General features: G+C 47.1%; 3 protein-coding genes across 3 annotated transcripts; 2 read left to right on the top strand and 1 right to left on the bottom strand.

Annotated features, from left to right (window-relative positions):
- Positions 1-7,006: 7,006 nt before the first annotated feature.
- Positions 7,007-9,684, bottom strand: LOC131288541 (heterogeneous nuclear ribonucleoprotein 27C). Its single transcript, XM_058317681.1, has 2 exons — positions 9,524-9,684; positions 7,007-8,613 (listed from the first exon to the last, which is right to left on the bottom strand). Exon 2 carries the CDS (start codon positions 8,454-8,456, stop codon positions 7,224-7,226), a length of 1,233 nt encoding a protein of 410 aa, XP_058173664.1. The 5' UTR covers positions 8,457-8,613; positions 9,524-9,684; the 3' UTR covers positions 7,007-7,223.
- A 653-nt stretch (positions 9,685-10,337) lies between these two features.
- LOC131289921 (DNA polymerase alpha catalytic subunit) lies at positions 10,338-15,256 on the top strand. Its single transcript, XM_058319269.1, has 4 exons — positions 10,338-10,353; positions 10,421-10,624; positions 10,687-14,802; positions 14,871-15,256. Exons 1-4 carry the CDS (start codon positions 10,338-10,340, stop codon positions 15,185-15,187), a joined length of 4,653 nt encoding a protein of 1,550 aa, XP_058175252.1. The 3' UTR covers positions 15,188-15,256.
- An 827-nt stretch (positions 15,257-16,083) lies between these two features.
- Positions 16,084-18,754, top strand: LOC131288504 (nucleosome assembly protein 1-like 4). The gene is made up of 2 exons (XM_058317646.1): positions 16,084-16,102; positions 16,933-18,754. The coding sequence occupies exon 2, from the start codon at positions 16,981-16,983 to the stop codon at positions 18,199-18,201; it is 1,221 nt and encodes a 406-aa protein (XP_058173629.1). The 5' UTR covers positions 16,084-16,102; positions 16,933-16,980; the 3' UTR covers positions 18,202-18,754.
- The last annotated feature ends 335 nt before the right edge of the window (positions 18,755-19,089 follow it).

Genomic DNA, 19,089 nt, shown 5'->3' with positions numbered 1-19,089 from the left:
TCTTAATGTGTATTTAATATGCGTATATTCTGTAAAGAAAGAACTACTTTCTCTTCCACTCATCCACAAACTATTTTACCGCACAATGACGCAACAAACACCTCTGGCTAGGTTGGTGAAATTTATGAATACGAAGAATTAATACCGCCAGTAAATTCCCCCAGCATCTTTTTTGCGTATTCCAAGTGGTAGGGCCCTAGTTGAGTGGCATTGATTGACTCGATGTAGTACTCCACAGGCCGCACGTGTATCCTTTGTGTGTGTTTGTGGTTGTGTATGTGTCCGGCGGAGCCCTATGTGTACAGTTTAGAGCAGGGTGGTTTCAAAACATTTTGTTTTCCAAAACTTTCCTCTAATAAACATACGTCATTAACGCTCGATATCCACTTTCTTACACTTTAATATACTTTTACCGAAAGCTTTATTCGCAAGTTCCCCCGTAGCAGACAATTCTAAATGTTGTGTTGTTTGTAGTGTAATATTCCTCATTCATATTCATTACTCTCTGTACTTTGTTAATGTTAATAAGGCAATGTCAAAAAGAAAATTATTTTTTCTCCTTTTTCTTTCTAAATCCATCGTTTGTTGTTTCGTGTTTCTTGTGATTCTTTGCTTAAGTAACAGTAGTTATTAGTCATGGATGTTGGGGCGTTGGTGTAGAGATGGCTATGTATTATCCCTTTTCGCATTCCAATCAAATATACTTCCCAACCGGATTCACCATTTAATTCACCATTCAGATTTTATTTTTCCCTAATGCATTGCTCATGTCTTTCGTTTACTTTTCCGTTTGCACACTCTTCAAGTGTTCGATGGAGTCCCTGGTAAAACAATGACAAATTAAAATAATGGAAACGATAAGCTGTCCGTTATCTAGCAGATTCCAAACCATATCGTATTCCTCTCCGGGGATGTGCATTGCTTAGGTTTAGATTTGAATGGATGTTCTGATCGTTCCATTTAGCACAAGCTTAGTGTTTTATTAACATGTTGGGTCTTGAGCAGTATTTCTCACTTGTAACGGCCATTACCATGTTGTACCTATTATAAACAATAATCATTGTATAAATGTATAACATACGCAGATTCAGTTCAGTTGGTATGTCCTTCTTGGGATCGTTTGTCCTGGTGTGCGCGGTGATCGAAATTCCACCTGATCCTTAAACAGCACCAACAGTGTGCAATTCGACGCCGTTAGAGCAAAGGTTTAAAATGTAGCTTACCGCTAGTTTAGGAGAGTAGTAAGGGTTTGGTTGGAAATAAGTCAAACTATGCCATCACGGGCGTGTCCCTTAAAAGTAGTAAACAGACCCCCTAGAACTAGACGTCTGTAGGCGATGGGAGTAAACCCCCGGCAGACAGACAGGCGACGACTCCGGCACACACCACCCTCCGAAAGGTCTGTGAACTAGAAGCCGATCGACAAAATCGTGTGTTTGCTTGTTACGCTCCAAAAATATATCTCTGCTTAAAACTCTATAACTTTTGGGGTGTGTCTTAATTTTCCACCGCTAGTTTCAAGTGTCATATGCCTTAAAATGGACACTCGTCGTGTACGACTTTATACTTTCGTACTCGCTTACCACTCTAGAACACCCCCTCTCCCGTACCTAGATAAAGCGGGGAATAAGGGAATGACCACACCAAAATGAAACTGACAGAGACCGAACCGAAAATGCTTACTATAGACGATCGTCGTCAAAACCTAATCCACAGCCATACACGTTTTAATTTTAACTTCCTTTTGAAGCGTTTTTGGGGCGATGAATTCAAGCTTATCGTAACCTTACTCCGAGCGATACATGATTTCTCTTTTCTACACTTCCTAGTAAAGCACGCCACTACTTCCTCGGTCAACCAAATGAAGTCTTTCTGCGGATGGGTTGAAAATCAAACATAATGTTAAATACATTAACGATAAGATCTAGTATTGTTCTGAGTTGGCTCTCGAAAATTTTTAATTTTACCGAGTATATCCTGCATTCTGAATCAATAGATTTATCTTAATTAGTTAACCAGTTCTCTTATGTAGCCTCCCGCTGTGTGCCTGTCGTGTAGTAACAGATGTAGAATTTTATTTATTTCTAGATTTAGTTTCTCTCTTTCTCGTTCTTACTTTCTCCCTTTGCACTAACTTACTTAACTTGGGTTTTGAGTTTTGGGTATTACAAGTTTACATTCTCTGTACTTTTGTCTTATTTAGTTTATTGATTATTAGTTCGTACTTATTTTTTGCATTCCCTATTCGGCTTACTAGTTACGGCTCCTTAAATTCAAAATTGATATTAACCAGTCTTTTCAATTTCAACTTACATGTTTACCATTTTGTTTCTATGTTTAACCACGATTGTGAATCGATTCAACTGTAGTTCGCTTCGTTATCGGACTATTTGCTTGCTTATATATTGTAAGTGTCTAAACCATGGCGTGTTTTACTTTTATTTTGCCTTTGCCTCGGCCACGTTCCCGCTTGTTTTCAGGCTGATGTCGACCCAACCCGTTGCTGTGCTCGTTTGATGATAGTTCGATAGTTTCATCACATTTTACGCTACTGCTTTGGTGGCTTACACTCCCCCGGACAGGAAAACGCGATTGGATGGTACTGCTATGGTTTACGGTTGATCAGCTCTCTACTTTCACCGTTTCTTTAGCTCTAGGAAAAAAGTTTTCAATGCTAGAAAAAATCAAAAGTGTGAGTATATTTAACAAAACCTTGAAATAAAAATTAAATAACACTTTTCGCAATGATTTTTATATTTTGACAAATGAAAAAATTTATTAAATTGTCTAATGTTAAAAACGAAAAAAGATCAAGAATACGACAGAATGGAAAAAATATAAATCAAAAGTAAAAACGGAACCACATAATTATAGGGTGAAACCAAGCGAAACTGTTCTAAACAATGAAAGTTGCAATTTTGATTACAACTCAAGACGGCCGACTGTGGTGTGTGTCCTGATCAAGAAAAATATGAAACAAACACTGCTTTTACGAGAAAAACAACCTCTTTACACAATTGTGTTTACCGAACAAGAGTGTAGACCAAGTGAAAAAAAATCCGTTACAAGACACACACGCACTCCAACCAGTTCCATCTTCCTAAAATATCGTACAAAAATAATAACGAAACAATACAGAAACACAAATGGGTTTTTTTGATGCAAAAGAATCATATTTTATCTTCCATGGGGTACGTTGTGGGATATACGTTCAAACGTGTACGTTGTTGGCGGGCGCAAAAAGAAAACGATACAAAATCGTACTTATGATCGTACATGCCTAGGGTTATGTTATAATATTAATTTTACGCATAAAAGGAGGAAAAAAGATAGCAAATACAAATAAAAAAAAAGCAGAAAAAGCTTGTACGCAAACTGTAGCGCGCTGTAAGATTAACGAATTCTTTCCTCATAGGATCGGGTAGCACACATGTTTTGTTGCTGGTTGTTTGCTTTGACTTCTCCATATCTGATTCGTTTTTTTCTTCTTCTTCAGCTTCTTTGTTCAGTTCAGTTCATAACACTTTTACACATTAAGAAAGTACTAAAAAAAAATCTATTAAGAACAAAAATTATTGGAACGAGTTCCAGAGCGCAACGGATCGACCGGGAATAATGGGGATCTTGGTGGGAGCGGTGGGACGGAAGGAGCAACAAGGACCAGATGGGTGGGAAAGGTGGGTGTGGATGATAATACACGGGGCGATTAGACGGCGAAGGGGGATTTTAGCATTAAAAGGATGGAAACAATCACTAACTTCTAACTATTCAACTTCTTCACTGTACCAATCGCTAGGTAAAGGCCAGATCGGAGGAGGCGAAAAAAGAACATCAACACTACTATTTTCACGCGGCGTGCGGTATTCGATACCGGAAAACAACAAAAATTCACGCTTCCTTAGACTTTTTACCTTACTTTTCCAACTTTCAGTTTCTCTTAATCACTGTGTCTTAATTATTGTTTGCTGATTTTACTATACTTTCCTTACTAAAGAGGTTTGTCTCTGCTTAATGTTTCCATTTTTTGCTTAATTCTGGTTGATTTTCTACTTATATCGGGATTACTTTTAGTTATGTTACTTTCTTTGCTAGTTTTTTTTTAGTTTGCTTTAAAGTATTTTACTTAAACATTCAACTTACAAACGCTCCCTCTCTCTCTCTCTCACTATCGCTCTCGCGCTCACTCGCTCGATCACTCGCTCAGGCATACTTTACCTAGTTAGCACTATAGTTTGTTGTTTTTTCTTTATATCTCGTTTACGTTTTTGCTCTCTAATGTGACCGATTACTATTATCGCTTAACTTTCGTGGCAAAAAATCTTACATTCGCACACCCCACCAACCCCACGAGCCGAAGCCCACGGGGAGGCGGGAGGGCAGTTTGCACTCAACTCTTAAAACACATGTAAACGTGACTTACAAAAATAAATCCTTATAATTCCTTATACTGTGGCTGTGTTGGTTTCTAACAATTTGCCTTTTTCTCTCTTTGTTGTAAATGTTACTGCTGTTCCAAGAAGAGAAGGTCAAACGCCTCCGCCGTAGCTGGCTAGTTTTGCTACCGGCCGTTAACGTTCCTAGTGTTTAGAACAGAGAAACTCGAAACCTCGTCCAAATCCAATCTTCGTGTCTCTTCCTTTCGCCCGTTGATTACCGTCTAAAAAATCCGCATAAGTCTAGGTAAAAGCCCGTGAACATTTGTGTCGGTTCGTTTTCCCCTTGGTTGTTTCCTAAAAAAAAGTTACACATTATCAGTTCGCTCTCTCTTATCGCATAACGCTGCGTCTAACTAGCGTGCTAGAGTTTCTTTTTTTGATGTTGAATTTACTGTTAGATGTTACGCTTTTCTCTGTGTATCTGTGTGCTTCTTTGTTGCAGTGTTTAGTTACATTTTGATACATGTTTTATGTTTTAAAACAAATCTTATTATCGAAATTTGCAGTTGGTTAGGATGGAAGGAAAGGATGCGTGCCAAATATCGATGGATGTATGGAAGGGAGAGCTCGGGAGCTTGTTTGGATCCGTTAGGGAAGGGAACAAAGGCATTCCTTACTACAGGCAAAACCACGAGCGCAGGACAAGGGTACCTTTCCCACCTCTACACAAAAGCCGGCCCGAGGAGGGATCGAGGCCATGAACAAGAAAACCCAAAATATACTATTCCTATGCACAAATAAACCGAATTTAAAAAGAAGGCTTCCCTCTTCACCGATCGGTGGTTTAGTATCGCTCTGAATTGTTACTTCCTAAAAGTTCTGCGTCGCTTACCCGGTGGTTCTAACGTTAGTATCTTCTGGAGTTTGCCTAGCCTTAATAAATGAATCTATTCACGGGACAGTCGAACTTGCTTTTGCCATGCATCATACACTATTCATATAAGGGGGCTGTCCAGTCAGCTGGTACGGAAGCATGTCTTCTTAACGTCTCGTGTGCTACCCACATTGACCACATTAGAGCTTAAAAGGAGGGGAAAGAAGGGGGGGGAGTAGGGGGCGCAGATTTTCCCAGACTAAAACACAAATACAAAATCCCGAGGCACGGCAAAACGCCGTACACGAAACCGGTGGAAGCTCCTGGGAAGAGGTTGGACTTGATGGGACCGTACGATATAAAGGGCGCTACAGAGTACAGTATCGTTAGCAAAAAGTTTAATGAAGAAGCTATCAATAATAGATAATTATAATAAATGTTCTTTTTAAAAATAAAAAAATGGAAAAATAAAAATAAAACGAACGAATTCGATCGATTGTTTTATGTGTAAAGAAACAAGAAACAAATCTCCCACATTTGCTCTAATCGCTCTTTTCTCTCCTTCGCCTAGTTTCTGTCTTACTAGAAGCTTTTCAATGATTTAAAACAACCTGTTTTTTTCCTGTTCGTTCCTCACGTTTTAAGTTCTATATGTATTATGAATTCTGCTACTAATGAACGGTACAAGCGAAAATCCGAATTTTTCTTTGTCGATTCGCTCCAAAGAGCGAGACTCTCATTAATCCAATATAGGCAAACAAAATTATCAACTGTACACTGTGTTTCTCAACGGTCGACGTTCGTCCTGGAGCTTGCCAAAGTAGTTAGAAGATACAAAAATCCTACGTATCCTTATACGCGAAGAATATTGGCGGGGATTCTACTAGGAGCGTGCTATCACGTTTTGAACAATTTTCCTCCAACACTAAAAAAAGAAACGAAAGACAATCCAATACAGTACACACACTACTGTGATTGTTTCTACCTCGGAACGGAATCTTTTGGGTACAAAATCCATCCGTCTCCATCGCAACGTTGTAAACCTACTACTATTCGCCCCCTAAAAGAGTCTTGCCGTGTGAGTTTCCGGTTTGCTTTACTTCTCCTTTCTCTTGTTCTTGTCTTGCCAATTATCCTGATGCTTTTACTCGTTTTATCTTTTTCTGTTTAGTAACTTGCATGTTTTAGCCCATCTCGCTACACATCGGTTTTACATCCGTTAATCTTCATACTTGCATTAATTTGTAAATTATCATACTCTTGTGTGTGTCTGTGTGTTTCTTGTTGGTTTTGTGTCTGCTTTTACGCTAGGTTTGTTTCGTTTTGTTTCTTATTACTGATGCTTTTTCCTTTTCCGCTACTGTAGAGTTATAGTTATTTTCTTATCTCATCTGCTCGTCAAGCATCCGTTTTCTTCTCTCGCTATTTGAATCATTTATCTCACAATGCTCGCCCCCATTTGTTTGTTTGTTTATATGCTGTGTATCATTAGTATATATTTATATATAGGTTTTTCCCTTTTTTTTAAAGGTTGTATCTAAACCTCCGCCCGCGTTGCTTGATAAAATAAAACCGATCCGTTCCAAAGGGGAGTGGTGCGCGTACGTTGCGTTTGTTTCTTTGTTATATGAATGCAAAGATGTAGCCGTAAGTTACTGTACTGTATGAGCTTTTTGAGTATACATTTGAACATAAAAAAGTATATATATATGAGCCGAAATTCCACCGCGCCATTCCATTCATTTCCTTCCGCTCCTTGCCCGCCAACCCAAAAGGTTGGCCCGTCCTTTTTCTCTCCGGTGGAATCTCGGAATATCTTAACCAGCTGAATTAAATCAAAAATTATAAATTTTGCAATTCTGTCTCTCCTGCTTCTTTCTTTTGCTTCTTCTGCTACTTCTGGGCCGCTACCATCACCACCATCACCACCAACACCACCAACTGGTGCCTCTCCCCTTCCCTCCGTTGGACGCTTAGAAGGCCTGGTAGGGAGGCTGAGTGGTGGCATCACTACCGGCACCGTACACCGAGCGCGGCCGGTTGTTGTACGTGTTTTGATCGTTCTGGTAGTAGTTGTAGCCGGTTGCGGCCGCCGCAGCCGCTGCCGCGGCCGAAGCACCGCCACCGTAGGCTGATACACCGCCGTACTCCGAGCCCGGTTTCGAAGGTCCTCCACTCGTGGGACCAGCGGATGCACCCGGTCCACCGGTGGGGCCCGATTGCGGACGCGTGTACATGTCCGCGGTCGAGCCGGCAGCCGAACCCGCCGTATTCGGTGGCATGTTCCACGAGTTCCAGTTGCCCGATCCGTACCCACCGGCACCACCGGCGCCCGAGTTGTTGTACACGTCGTACCCACCGTAGCCCTGCGTTTGCTGGGGCGTCGTGTTGTAGTTGCCCCACTGCTGCGGTGGCGGCGGAGCGCCCCAGCCCTGATAGGCATTGGCGGCACCGGCTGCACCCGCTCCGTAGCCACCGTAGCCCTGCTGCGGCTGCGATGCGCCCCAGCTCTGGTAGCCCTGGATCATGTTCGACTGCATGTTCATCGGAGGGCCGCCCATCTGGCCATTGCCCATCGGAGGCGCCTGCGGCGAGCCCCACTGGTACGAGTCCGTGCTCATGCTGTTATTACTGTTCTGGTTTCCATCGCGAGGCTCGGCCTTTTTCACCTCCACCTGCTTGCCGCTGATGTGGACGAAGTGGTCGCTAGTTGCCCGCTCCACCGCGCCCTCGTTCTCGAACGACAGAAAGCCGAAACCGCGCGACTTCTTCTTCTCCTGATCGTACATGATCACCACCTCCATGACGTTGCCGTAGCGACAGAAGAAGGTGCGCAGGTCGGTCTCGGTGATGTTCGGTGGCAGACCGCCCAGGAACACCTTCGGGTAGCCGCCGGTGCGCTTCGGTTTGTGCTGCGAGCGCGGATTGCACGGCTTCGGGTCGATCGTGCGACCGTCGAGCGTGTGCGGCCCGTTCTCGAGCGCACGGTCCACGTTCTCCGGGTCGGCGAACGTCACGAAACCGAAACCGCGCGAGCGACCCGTCTCGTTGTTCTTCATCACCACGCAGTCGATGACCTCGCCGTAGCGGCTAAAGTAACGCTGCAGGTTCTCGTGCGTCGTCTCCCAGGACAGCCCGCCGACAAACAGCTTGCCCTTCTCATGATCGTCCAGTTCGGCAGGGATCATTTTCTTCGATGGGTGCATTTTTTTCCACCTCGGACTCACACCACCAACGCCGCGTCCTTCGCACTTCCGGTGCAGATGGGAGGGATGATGGGAGCGGTTGCCTGAGGGATGCGTTGTGCCTAATGCGGGACCCTAATTATCCGTCGTTCACGTCTGCCAAAAATATGTTCACTTACTGCAGATAATTCACCACCGGAAGGAGCCGGGAAGTTGAGTCAGCGCGCGCCGTTTTCCACATGAGTCATCATCGTCGGCGTCGGCAGCAACAGGATAATGTATATATTTGTTATCAACAGGCAGGCAGGGAGTAGAAACGAAAATCCGACAGCAACCCGGCGAGAAACGTGGTAAGAAAATAATGCCGCACAGCCGATCGAAAACACCAAAATGGACGCCAGCAGCAGGACACGCGAGAAGAGGGAAGAGAAGAAAAGCAAAATAAAATATCCATCAGTGAGTGTGAGTTGACGACGTCGACGGCGGTGTAAAGGTATGTGTAGGCCTCGAGACGACGACGACGTAAGGGTGATTAACCGCATCGTCGTGTGTGCCTGGTCCGCAAGACGAAAGAAGAGGAAGAAGCTGATGCCAGCGTTTCCGCGCCACGGACCAAAAATGAAACTCACGTAATCACGACACCCCTGGCTAAATGACCTGGTGTCGTATTACGAGCACATTTAACTGACCGTTTCTCCAAAATAGCGAGTTCCGGCAGATGCGTTCGCGAAAATTGAATTCACTTTCCCTACCACTCGTCAATGTGGCCGTGAAAATAAGACAACCCATACGGTGTCGTAGGGCAGCTACACACGATGCCCGGAATGGCGACCGAAAAGCAGGCAGCGATGCGGAGGACGGGTTGCTGCGTGGCCCAAAAAAATCTACAAAAATCCGATATGTAAGCACTTTCTACACTTTTACACTGATGAAATGTATTTCGGGCTTTCGGAAAGCTGACTATACACGGCTACGCACTACACGTATTTTTTCGGGCACCATGTTCCGGATGCGCCACGACGGTACAAGCCATGGGCTACGGGGGTTCTTCTTTCGCCTTGCTGGCCTTTTACAACGAATTTACTTACTTTCTAGTACTTCTAGCGGCTTCTTTACGTTTTAAGGATTAAAATTATGCTTAGCGTTCCTGGTTTAATCTTATTAAGATGCCTTAAATACTAATTAGAAAACTAAAAAAGATTAAACTTCTTAGAAATCTAAATAACATTAAATGTGCTGAGCATCGCTTTTCCCTTTACACCTTTTCGAGGTTAGGATTGTAGAGTCGCGAATTCCGACCCGCACCTGGTAGGTTCGCTCAGTTCCAAGAGGTTGAGGGGATCAGTTGGTTCCGAAAAGATGCATTAGACAATTTAAAACAAACTTGCTTCGGATTTATATAATGAACTGAGCGATTTCTAATAATTTAAAGAACATGGAATGATGCTCACTGTTATTGAAATGCAACAATAAACGCCTAAAATCCAACTATTCTGGCGGTCGGGTTCACAATTTCCGATTCTGAACCTTCTTATGCCTTTTTGAACCCATTCGAGTATAGGTTCATAAACATCCCTTTCCACCACTAGTCAGGACTCGGAAAAATCCCATGTCATATTTCGCCGGGCAATTTCGCCACGTCTATCTGGACTATTGTCGCGAGAGCAATTTGATCCCTCAAGGTGTTTGAATAACCTTTTCGTAGCAACCTCGGGCATTGCATCGTTGCAGTATCCTTGGTCGCTTTTCGCGCGCCAAAACAAAACACAAACACTCTGTGTTGTGCGTGTTTTCTCCGTTCAGTTTAAGAAAAAATAGATTCAAGTGAAGCACCAACATTCCCAGTTGGAAAACAGTTTTGCTTTTCCCATCGATCGTACTTGTATCAGCTGGAGAGAGAAAATGTGCGACTCACCAGGTACGAATATTCGTAGCGGTCCATGATCGTTGGTGCTACATATTGTTTTGTCTTACCGAACCGACAGGATCAGAACAACGATCGAAGCGGCGACGTATCGATAAGAATGGCCGTTTTGCTGCGCTCGAACGGCTGAAGAAGCAGAAGGAGGTCGGTACGAAAAATAAGTACGAAGTTTCCGAGGTAGAGAATGTGTACGACGAAGTGGACGAAAGGGAGTATGCTAAGATCGTCAACGAGCGAATGCACAACGATTGGGTTGAGGATGACGGTAGGTGCTGGAAATGTGTGTTTGGGGGAAGGGCAATGATAACCATCCTCATAACTTTTCAGACGGTTTTGGGTACGTCGAGAACGGGCGTGAAATTTTCGACGAAGATGAGCTCGATCCTGCACCGACCGGTGGAAGCCGATCGGCCAGCAAGGCTGCCAAAGGCGATCGGAAAGGAAAGAAACGGGTCCGGGACGATGCCAACGGAGAAGGCCCGGCGACTGGTAGGAAATCGTTGAAAAATTACTTCAACCGTGAACAGGCGTCCAAGGCGAAGATAGACGATGATGACGCATTGGCGGATATTTTGGGTGAGATCAAGTCGGAAAACACTGGCGATGGTGAGGCACCCGACGCGGGGGGATCAATATCAACTGCGTCCGGAAACGCGCCAAAGGGTGGGAAAGAAATACGCCCTTTGGTGATGAAAACAGCAGCTCCGGCCAAACCGAAGGAACTGACGGCCGAAGAGGAAATGAAACGGTATATGGCCAATTTGAGCAAGAGTTTGAAAAAGTCGGAATTGAAGGCAGTTAAAGCGCAGACGGAGGAAGATAGCGATGAAGAGATGCTGAAGAATGTACTGGCGGAATCGGAAGCGAAACCCTTCGTTTCAAAACGCCCCGCGGCGACCCCGAAGCAGGCCACCATCGTACCGAATCCAGTTCCGGTGGAACCGGTTTCGATCGCTCTAGAAGCTCCTATCAAAGAAGAGCCTCAGGTCGACGAAAGTCACTTCCTCGACGACATGGATGATGATTTCGGCCCACTGCCGGATGTCGAAAAGACCGAACCACCCGAAAGCAAGGTGGAGGCAAAGGTGGAGAAGGAACCCGACACGTCCCCGAAAAACCTGCTCAACGGTTGGGATAACATCTTCAACGACATGGAAGACGGCGATATGTTGGATGAAATGACCGAAGCGGATCTTGTAGAAGGAGGTGCCAACCAGATGGAGTCTGGCTCGTCGGAGGTCATGAAGTTTTGGTTCTGGGACGCCTGGAGCGATCCGAACAAGTGCCAGGGGGAGCTGTACCTGTTCGGTAAGATTGCGGCCGGAAAGCGGGACTTCAAGTCGATTTGTGTACACGTACAGAACGTCGATCGTTGCATGTACCTGCTGGCCCGGGAGCACAACACGGAGACGGGCGAACCGGTCAGCATGCTGGACGTGTACAACGAGTTTTGCAACGATATTAGTACCAAACTGAACATCACCAAGTACCGCACGAAGGTGGTGACAAAGAATTTCGCTTATACCAGCGCTTCCAGCGGGTTGCAGGTCCCGGTCACAAGCGAGTACCTGGAGGTACGCTACAGTGCGAAACTTCCTCCACCATCGCTCGAGAAGCGCTACCGCACTATCGGCCACATCTTTGGATGCAACTCGAACGTGGTGGAACAGTTTCTGCTCGAACGCAAGGTCAAAGGTCCGTGCTGGATGGAGCTACGCAAAACCACACCGAAGGAAACAAAATCGAGCTGGTGCAAGCTGGAGGTGTCCGTGCCGGATATCGGTTGCGTATCGCCGGTAACGGACGCTACGTCGGCTACACCACCACCGCTTGTCATCTGCTCGATAAACGTCCGCAGTACGCTGCGCAATAGCACCAACGAAATCGCAATGATTACGATGCTCGTGAACGACGGGTTTTCGCTCAGCAAACCACCGACTAATCCGCCCTTTAGCCGACAGTACTGCGGCGTAACGCGTCCCTCCAACACGATCTGGCCGCTCAACTTTAACCCCGAGGAGTGTAAGGCGAAGGTGACCAAGTGCGAGAGCGAACGAACGCTGCTCAGCTGGTTCCTGTCGACCTTCCAGGTGATCGATCCCGATCTGGTGGTCACGTTCGATTCGTACGATTTTCAGCTCGATCTGATCTGCCAGCGGCTGATGACGACCAAAATGGCGCACTGGAGTCGCATTGGGCGGCTGAAGGTGCGCAGTCCGGCCAGTAAGCGGGTGGATGATTTCTTTGTTGGGCGCATGATCTGCGATGTGAAGACGTCGGCTGAGGAGTTGATCCGGTCGCGCAGCTACGACCTCAACACGCTCTGCACCGAGGTGCTGAAGATTGGTGAGGGTGAGCGTAAGGATGTGCTGCTGGACGAGATTCCGGCGATGTACGAACGGGCGGAAAGCCTCGTGCAGCTCGTCGGCCTAACAATGCAGGATAATTTCTATACGCTGCGGTTGATGTGCGAACTGAATGCACTTCCACTGGCGCTGCAGATTACGCAAATCGCCGGCAATCTGATGAACCGCACGTTGCACGGTGGACGGGCGGAGCGGAACGAGTTTTTGCTGCTGCACGCATTCCACGAGAAGGACTACATCCTGCCGGACAAGATCCCCTTTCAACCGGCGGCGCGTAAGGGCCAAACTGGGCAAACGGAGACCGAGGCGGAAAAGCGCAAACCGAAAAACAAAGCAGCCTACGCCGGCGGGTTGGTGTTGGATCCGATCAAGGGTTTCTACGATAAGTTTGTGCTGCTGATGGACTTTAACTCGCTTTACCCAAGCATCATTCAGGAGTATAACATTTGTTTCACGACCGTCCTTCCGCCGGCCGTCGGTGCGGAGGAAGGAGCCGATGGTGCTGATGGAGAGGCACTGGAACCGACCATTCTCGCCACGAATGAAATCGGTATCCTGCCGCGTCAGATTCGCAAGCTGGTGGAAAGTCGTCGGGCCGTGAAGCAGCTGATGAAAGGGTCGGATCTCACGCCGGAGCTGGCCATGCAGTACAACATCCGCCAGATGGCACTGAAGCTGACCGCAAACTCGCTGTACGGATGCCTTGGATACACGCGGTCGCGTTTCTACGCGCAACATCTGGCCTCGCTGATCACGCAGAAGGGCCGCGAGATTCTGCTGAACACGAAGTCGATCGTCGAGCGGATGAACTATCAGGTGATTTACGGCGACACGGACAGTATCATGATCAACACGAACATCACCGACTACGAGCAGGTGTTCCGCATCGGAGCAAACATCAAGCAGCACGTTAACAAAACCTACCGCTGTCTGGAGCTGGACGTGGACGGTATCTACAAGTATCTGCTGCTGCTGAAGAAGAAAAAGTACGCCGCCGTGTCGATCAGCAAGAAGGGCGATGAGTACACATGCACCCAAGAGCTAAAGGGGTTGGACATAGTGCGGCGCGATTGGTCGCGTATTGCCGTGCTCGCCGGAAACATGATTCTCAGCCAGATCCTTTCCGATGCCCCGATGGACGAGCGAATCGAGAACATTCACCTGCGGTTGGAAAAGCTGAAGGACGATCTTCAGGCTGGAACACTGTCGCTGCAGCTGCTAGAAATTACCAAACAACTTACCCGCCCTCTGGCCGAGTATGCGGACGCGGCGCAACAGCCGCACGTCCAGGTGGCGATGCGCATGAACAAGCAGCGCAATCGTAACTTTAAGCGGGGCGATATGGTGAACTACATCATTTGTCAGGACGGAACATCGTCGCCCGCCATGAAACGGGCCTATCACATCGACGAGGTGCGCGATCCGGCCAACAAGGAAAAGCTGACGGTGGACGTGGAGTACTATCTGGCCCAGCAGATTCACCCGGTGGTGTTCCGCATCTGCGAGCCGCTCGAAGGAACCGACGCGTGCCGTTTGGCGATTTGTCTCGGGCTCGATCCGAAGAAGTATCGCACGATGGTGAGTGGCGGCGGTGGCGGGGATCACCAAGAGCATGGTGGCGGGGAACACGGAGAGAGTCTCATCAAGACGGCCACCGAGCGATATCGGTTGTGCCATCGATTTGAGTTTACGTGTGTGGGATGTCGGGCTAAAAATCCTGTCGCCAGCGGATTCCGCCCGTCGGCCGGTGGACGCCATCGGTCGGTGTTTGAGCGGTGTGCGAACGAGGAGGGTGGCTGTGCCGTGCTGCCGGTGCAGTATCTCCCGTCGATCGTGAATGAGCTAACGCTGGCCATACGCGGCGACATCAAGCGGTTCTACCAGCGATGGATGGTTTGCGATAATCCGATCTGCAATCGCAACACCCGGCTCTATTCGCACGTCGCAACCAGGAACAACCCGTTCTGTCTGCACTGCCAGAAGGGACTGCTTGTGCTGCAGTACTCCGAGACGGACTTGTACAAGCAGCTATGCTACTACAACTACATGTTCGACCTGGAGCAGTACAGTGCGAAATGTAAGTGACTGCCTGCCTAATCTTCACACTCAAAAGTTGAGTCCTTCTAACCCTTTCTTCCATTTCAGTTACGAAAGCACTCGCGCCAGATATACGCAACGTGTACGCCCGGCTAAAGGAAACCGTTGAGCGGTTCCAACAGCGTTCCAAGTACGGTGTTGTCAATCTATCGACGCTGTACATGGACTATGCCATACCGGCTCCAAAATTGATGGCCGGTACTGGGCCCGCCAAGTTGCTCTACCCGATACGGGATTTCACCACCCATCTGGCGAAACGCTTGGAAACCGGCGAGCGAGACGGTGCCCGGAAGGGTGAAGCGATGGATCGAAAGACTTCACTGTTGACGGAAAAGTTTATCCAGTGGAAACTTTATCTCGAGTAAGCGCAGTTTGTCGCAGTGTTGCCTTTAACGCTAGGAAAAAAAGTACTATTAATAATTTAGTTGAAGATAACCTTTAAGCTGGATTTGAACATTGCAGGAGTACAACATATTTCATAAACGATAATATATTTCTAGAAAATAAACCAATGGGGCAATGCATGTTTTCTAAATTTGAGAAAATACATTCGAATTCGATTGATTGAAGTCGTGTAGCGTGGAGGATTGACTATTTAAACCTTTTCATCGTGTTTTAAATACTATACCGTTGAACGGTACTGTTGAATTTCAAATTTTCTCTGAAGTCGCCGGTTCTTGGCGCGCTGTCATTTTGAAAACGAGGTATGACAAGCAGGTTGCTGCACCTCTTTTTAAACATTTGTTTTTCTTAAAAACTAACGAAAAAAAACTGTGTATTTTGTTACAAAAATAAAGTATTTGATCTTTGAACTACTTTTCATTTGAGGGATATGTCTTTCGAATCTACTTAGGGACTAAAAAGTTATACACAAACTAACCTTTCTATGACTGTGAGTTCAACAAACCGTGGTCCATCAACGCTGCTGTCAGTTTCGTTCTGTCACTGACACGCGTGTTCCGAACAGCCCGAAAATTCAGTCGTTCCATCGGAAGTCCATCGGTTCCCCGGTTTCCTTCCAGCGCCCGTAGAGATAATCTTCGCGAGTTTCCAGCTTCCCAGCAGCCGCAGGAGCAGCAGAAAGGTGTGTTAAGTTGCTTTTTCTCCATAATCCGTTAGTTGTTGCGGTGAAGCATTTTCTTCCACATTCATTAGTTTTGTGCGTTCCATTTCGTACGGTCGCCGCAACCGCGTGCGTTAGTTTTTTTTCCTGTGTGCGTGTGCTGCGGCCGGTAAATTCCGGTTCCTGTTGTCACGGTTTCCGCGAGCCCGAAGACGGTGTGAGTTTTGTACATCTCCATGTGCTTTTTTTGCAGTCCGAAGATAATTTTCGTCTCACCTCTGGTACACTTATTCTTATATCGAATGCCTGCAGTTCAATGGCGGTCGACGCTTTCGGGGGTCTGGTCTTCGTTGTCTTTCCGGCAGAGATCGTCGGCAGCAGCTTGTTCCGCTTGCTTTGTCCTGCTGGAATACCAATTTACCTTTTTGCGCTGCCTGCTGAAATGGCAAACGTTCGATCTGAAACCGAATTCTAACCTCAGCTACAGCGTAGAGGATGTGGTAGGCTTCTTCGCAGCAACTGCTTCGTATTATCGCCGGTCCCTTTTTTTGCGTTTCGTACTCTCCATTGTGTCCGCCGGAAAAAGACGGCGTGGCGGGATGAATCATCTGGCGCATGTGTGAAAGCGAGAAGCAACATGGGCATGATGGAAAAGTCAAAGAATCGGATAATAACAGGAAGGGAAGGAAGGAAGCAGTTTGGCCCGCATGTGCTTCTCCACCCCGTGTGGGGTCGTTGGCGGACGAAAAAATGTAATGCGTCATAAATGGGAATGTGAACATATTCGTAGCGAAAACTAGCAACCTTTCCGGATTCGTTGGAATGGTAGCAGCAACCTGGCATGCTTTGACATCGAAGTAGACGTGTTACGCTGTAGTTTTGTTTTGGCGAACGCAACGAACGACGTCACACTGGAAATAGTCTTTAAGCCATTATTGGGTAGTTTATATTGGTTGGTTTCGCGGTGGAACAATACTATTTCAGTACATTTCCCAGTTGCTGAGGATTATATTATTTATTTTTTCTGTTGCTTTGTCCCGATTCCAGGTTGCCGAGTAAGCATTTAGAAGGCGTTATTAGCAAGGAACAAAAGAAATGACGACCGGAGCCAAGACCGAATCGTCCTCGGACTGCGAGGTACCGGACTTCCTCGATTCTCCCGGCTATCTGGATGCCATGTCGCGCCGGTACATGATGAAGCAGTTCATCGCCGGGCTGCCAGAGGCGGCACAGAAACGCGTGAACGCACTGAAGCACCTGCAGGTTGAGTTCACCAAGTTGGAGGCAAAGTTCTTCGAGGAGGTGTACCAGCTGGAGTGCAAATATCAGCAGCTGTACCAGCCCATCGTTGACCGACGGAAGGATATCGTGATCGGTACGGCTGAGCCGACCGAGACGGAGGCGGTCTGGGTGGATCCGCCACGCAAGAACCAGGACGGCGAGGAGGAGGAGGAAGAGGAGGAAGATGACGAGATCAATGAGAAGCTGAAGAAAATGGCGCTCAACTATCACAAGGACCTGCCGGCGAACGGACAGGGTATTCCCAACTTCTGGCTGATGGTGTTCAAGAACACGGAAGCGATGGCCGAGCTGATTCACCCGCATGACGAGCCGGTCCTGGAGCATCTGCGCAATCTGAACATCCTGTACGAGAAGGATCCGATGTCGTACGTGATCGAGTTCCACTTCGACACGAACCCGTACTTCAAGGACACGGTGCTGACGAAACGGTACTTCCTGCGCTGCAACCTCGACACCGAGGATCCGTTCAGCTTCGAGGGTCCGGAGATCTACAAATGCACCGGCTGCCCGATTAACTGGAATCCGGGAAAGAACGTCACGGTGAAGACGGTGAAGAAGCAGCAGAAGCACAAGCAGCGTGGCGCCACCCGCATGATCACCAAGACGGAACCGACCGAGTCGTTCTTCAACTTCTTCTCACCGCCGCGCGTCCAGGAGGACGAACCCGTCGACCCGGAGACGCAGTTCGTGATCGGGCGTGACTTCGAGGTGGGCCACTTCCTGCGTGCTCGTATCATCCCGAAGGCCGTTCTGTACTACCTCGGCGAGGTGCAGGACGACGACGACGATGACGACGACGAGGAGGAAGAGGAAGAGGACGAGGAGATGGACGACGAGGAGGGTGAGGAGGAGGCCGAGGAAGAGGAGGAGGAAGAGGCGGGTGGTAACAATGCGTTGGTGCCGGTAGGCGCGCCGGCGGCCAACAACCGACCGAAGCAGACGAAACGACGTGGAGGAGGCGGCGGTGGCAAGAAGAAGGACGCCGCGAATCCGGCCGAATGCCAGCAGCAGTGAGCAGCAGCAGCAGCAGAAGAAGGAAGTGACGCCGCTGGTGGAACCGCACAGCTTCGTTGTCATCACCATCATCACCACCACCATCATCGTCATCGTCTCCGTCGGTAACATCCGGTCAATTTTTACATTACTTTTAGCCGCAACACTCCCCGACGTTGTCGTTTCATCTTTACGCGAGAGAAACGGCCGACATCAGGGGAGTAAAATCTTCTTGTTAGTTATACTGACACTGTAAACTCAGAAAACGGAAAGGAGAGAAAAACGAGGAGGGAATAAACAAAAAAAAAGGAAAATCAGAGAAAGCAAGTGAGCGCATATTCTTACTTCATCCGTTCGAATTATTTTTCCGACCTCTTAGTAATCATTTCCCAAACACACACTTTCGCTTCAACCAATATCTCCGTGTGTATTGTATTAGCTTATTAAGTTTTCCTTATTTCATTTACACCACATAAATACACGCACTAGAATTCTCCCGTCGTGAAGGCAGGCATATCGCAAACGGACGCGAAATGAACGGAAATCGGGGATAGGAAAAACAGAAGTAGCGAAAGAACACCAGTAAACCAGTTAAGGCCAGTAAAACTGCCCGCGCCAGACTAAATAGGAAAGAGAAAGGAATGACTTCGGAGAAACAAAGTAATTGCTTATCAGGAATTGTAACCGTACGCTAGAGTTCGATCCGTAATAATTTCTAACGGGAGCGAAAACAAAATCCTGCATAATCCACTCTTTTTGCGCATTTCCAACGAGTAGGGGAAACGACTAATCTTTACACTAATAAAACCTTGTATTTATGTTAATGGAAACAAATGATCTGGGAGTTTTTTTTTTATTGTGATTACAATAGAAAGTAGTTCACAAAATTCATCTTGTGAAAATATATAA

This window comes from Anopheles ziemanni, chromosome 3 (assembly GCF_943734765.1).
Source record: "Anopheles ziemanni chromosome 3, idAnoZiCoDA_A2_x.2, whole genome shotgun sequence".
Lineage (NCBI taxonomy): Eukaryota > Metazoa > Arthropoda > Insecta > Diptera > Culicidae > Anopheles > Anopheles ziemanni.
This window is presented reverse-complemented; position numbering and strand designations above follow the sequence as displayed.

Coding starts and splice junctions, on each gene's coding strand:
- LOC131288504 (XM_058317646.1), top strand. CDS start 16,981: ATGACGACCGGAGCCAAGACCGAATCGTCCTCGGACTGCGAGGTACCG.
- LOC131289921 (XM_058319269.1), top strand. Junction 10,625..10,686: donor CGATTGGGTTGAGGATGACG/GTAGGTGCTGGA, acceptor ATAACTTTTCAG/ACGGTTTTGGGTACGTCGAG. Junction 14,803..14,870: donor GGAGCAGTACAGTGCGAAAT/GTAAGTGACTGC, acceptor CTTCCATTTCAG/TTACGAAAGCACTCGCGCCA.
- LOC131288541 (XM_058317681.1), bottom strand. CDS start 8,456: ATGCACCCATCGAAGAAAATGATCCCTGCCGAACTGGACGATCATGAG.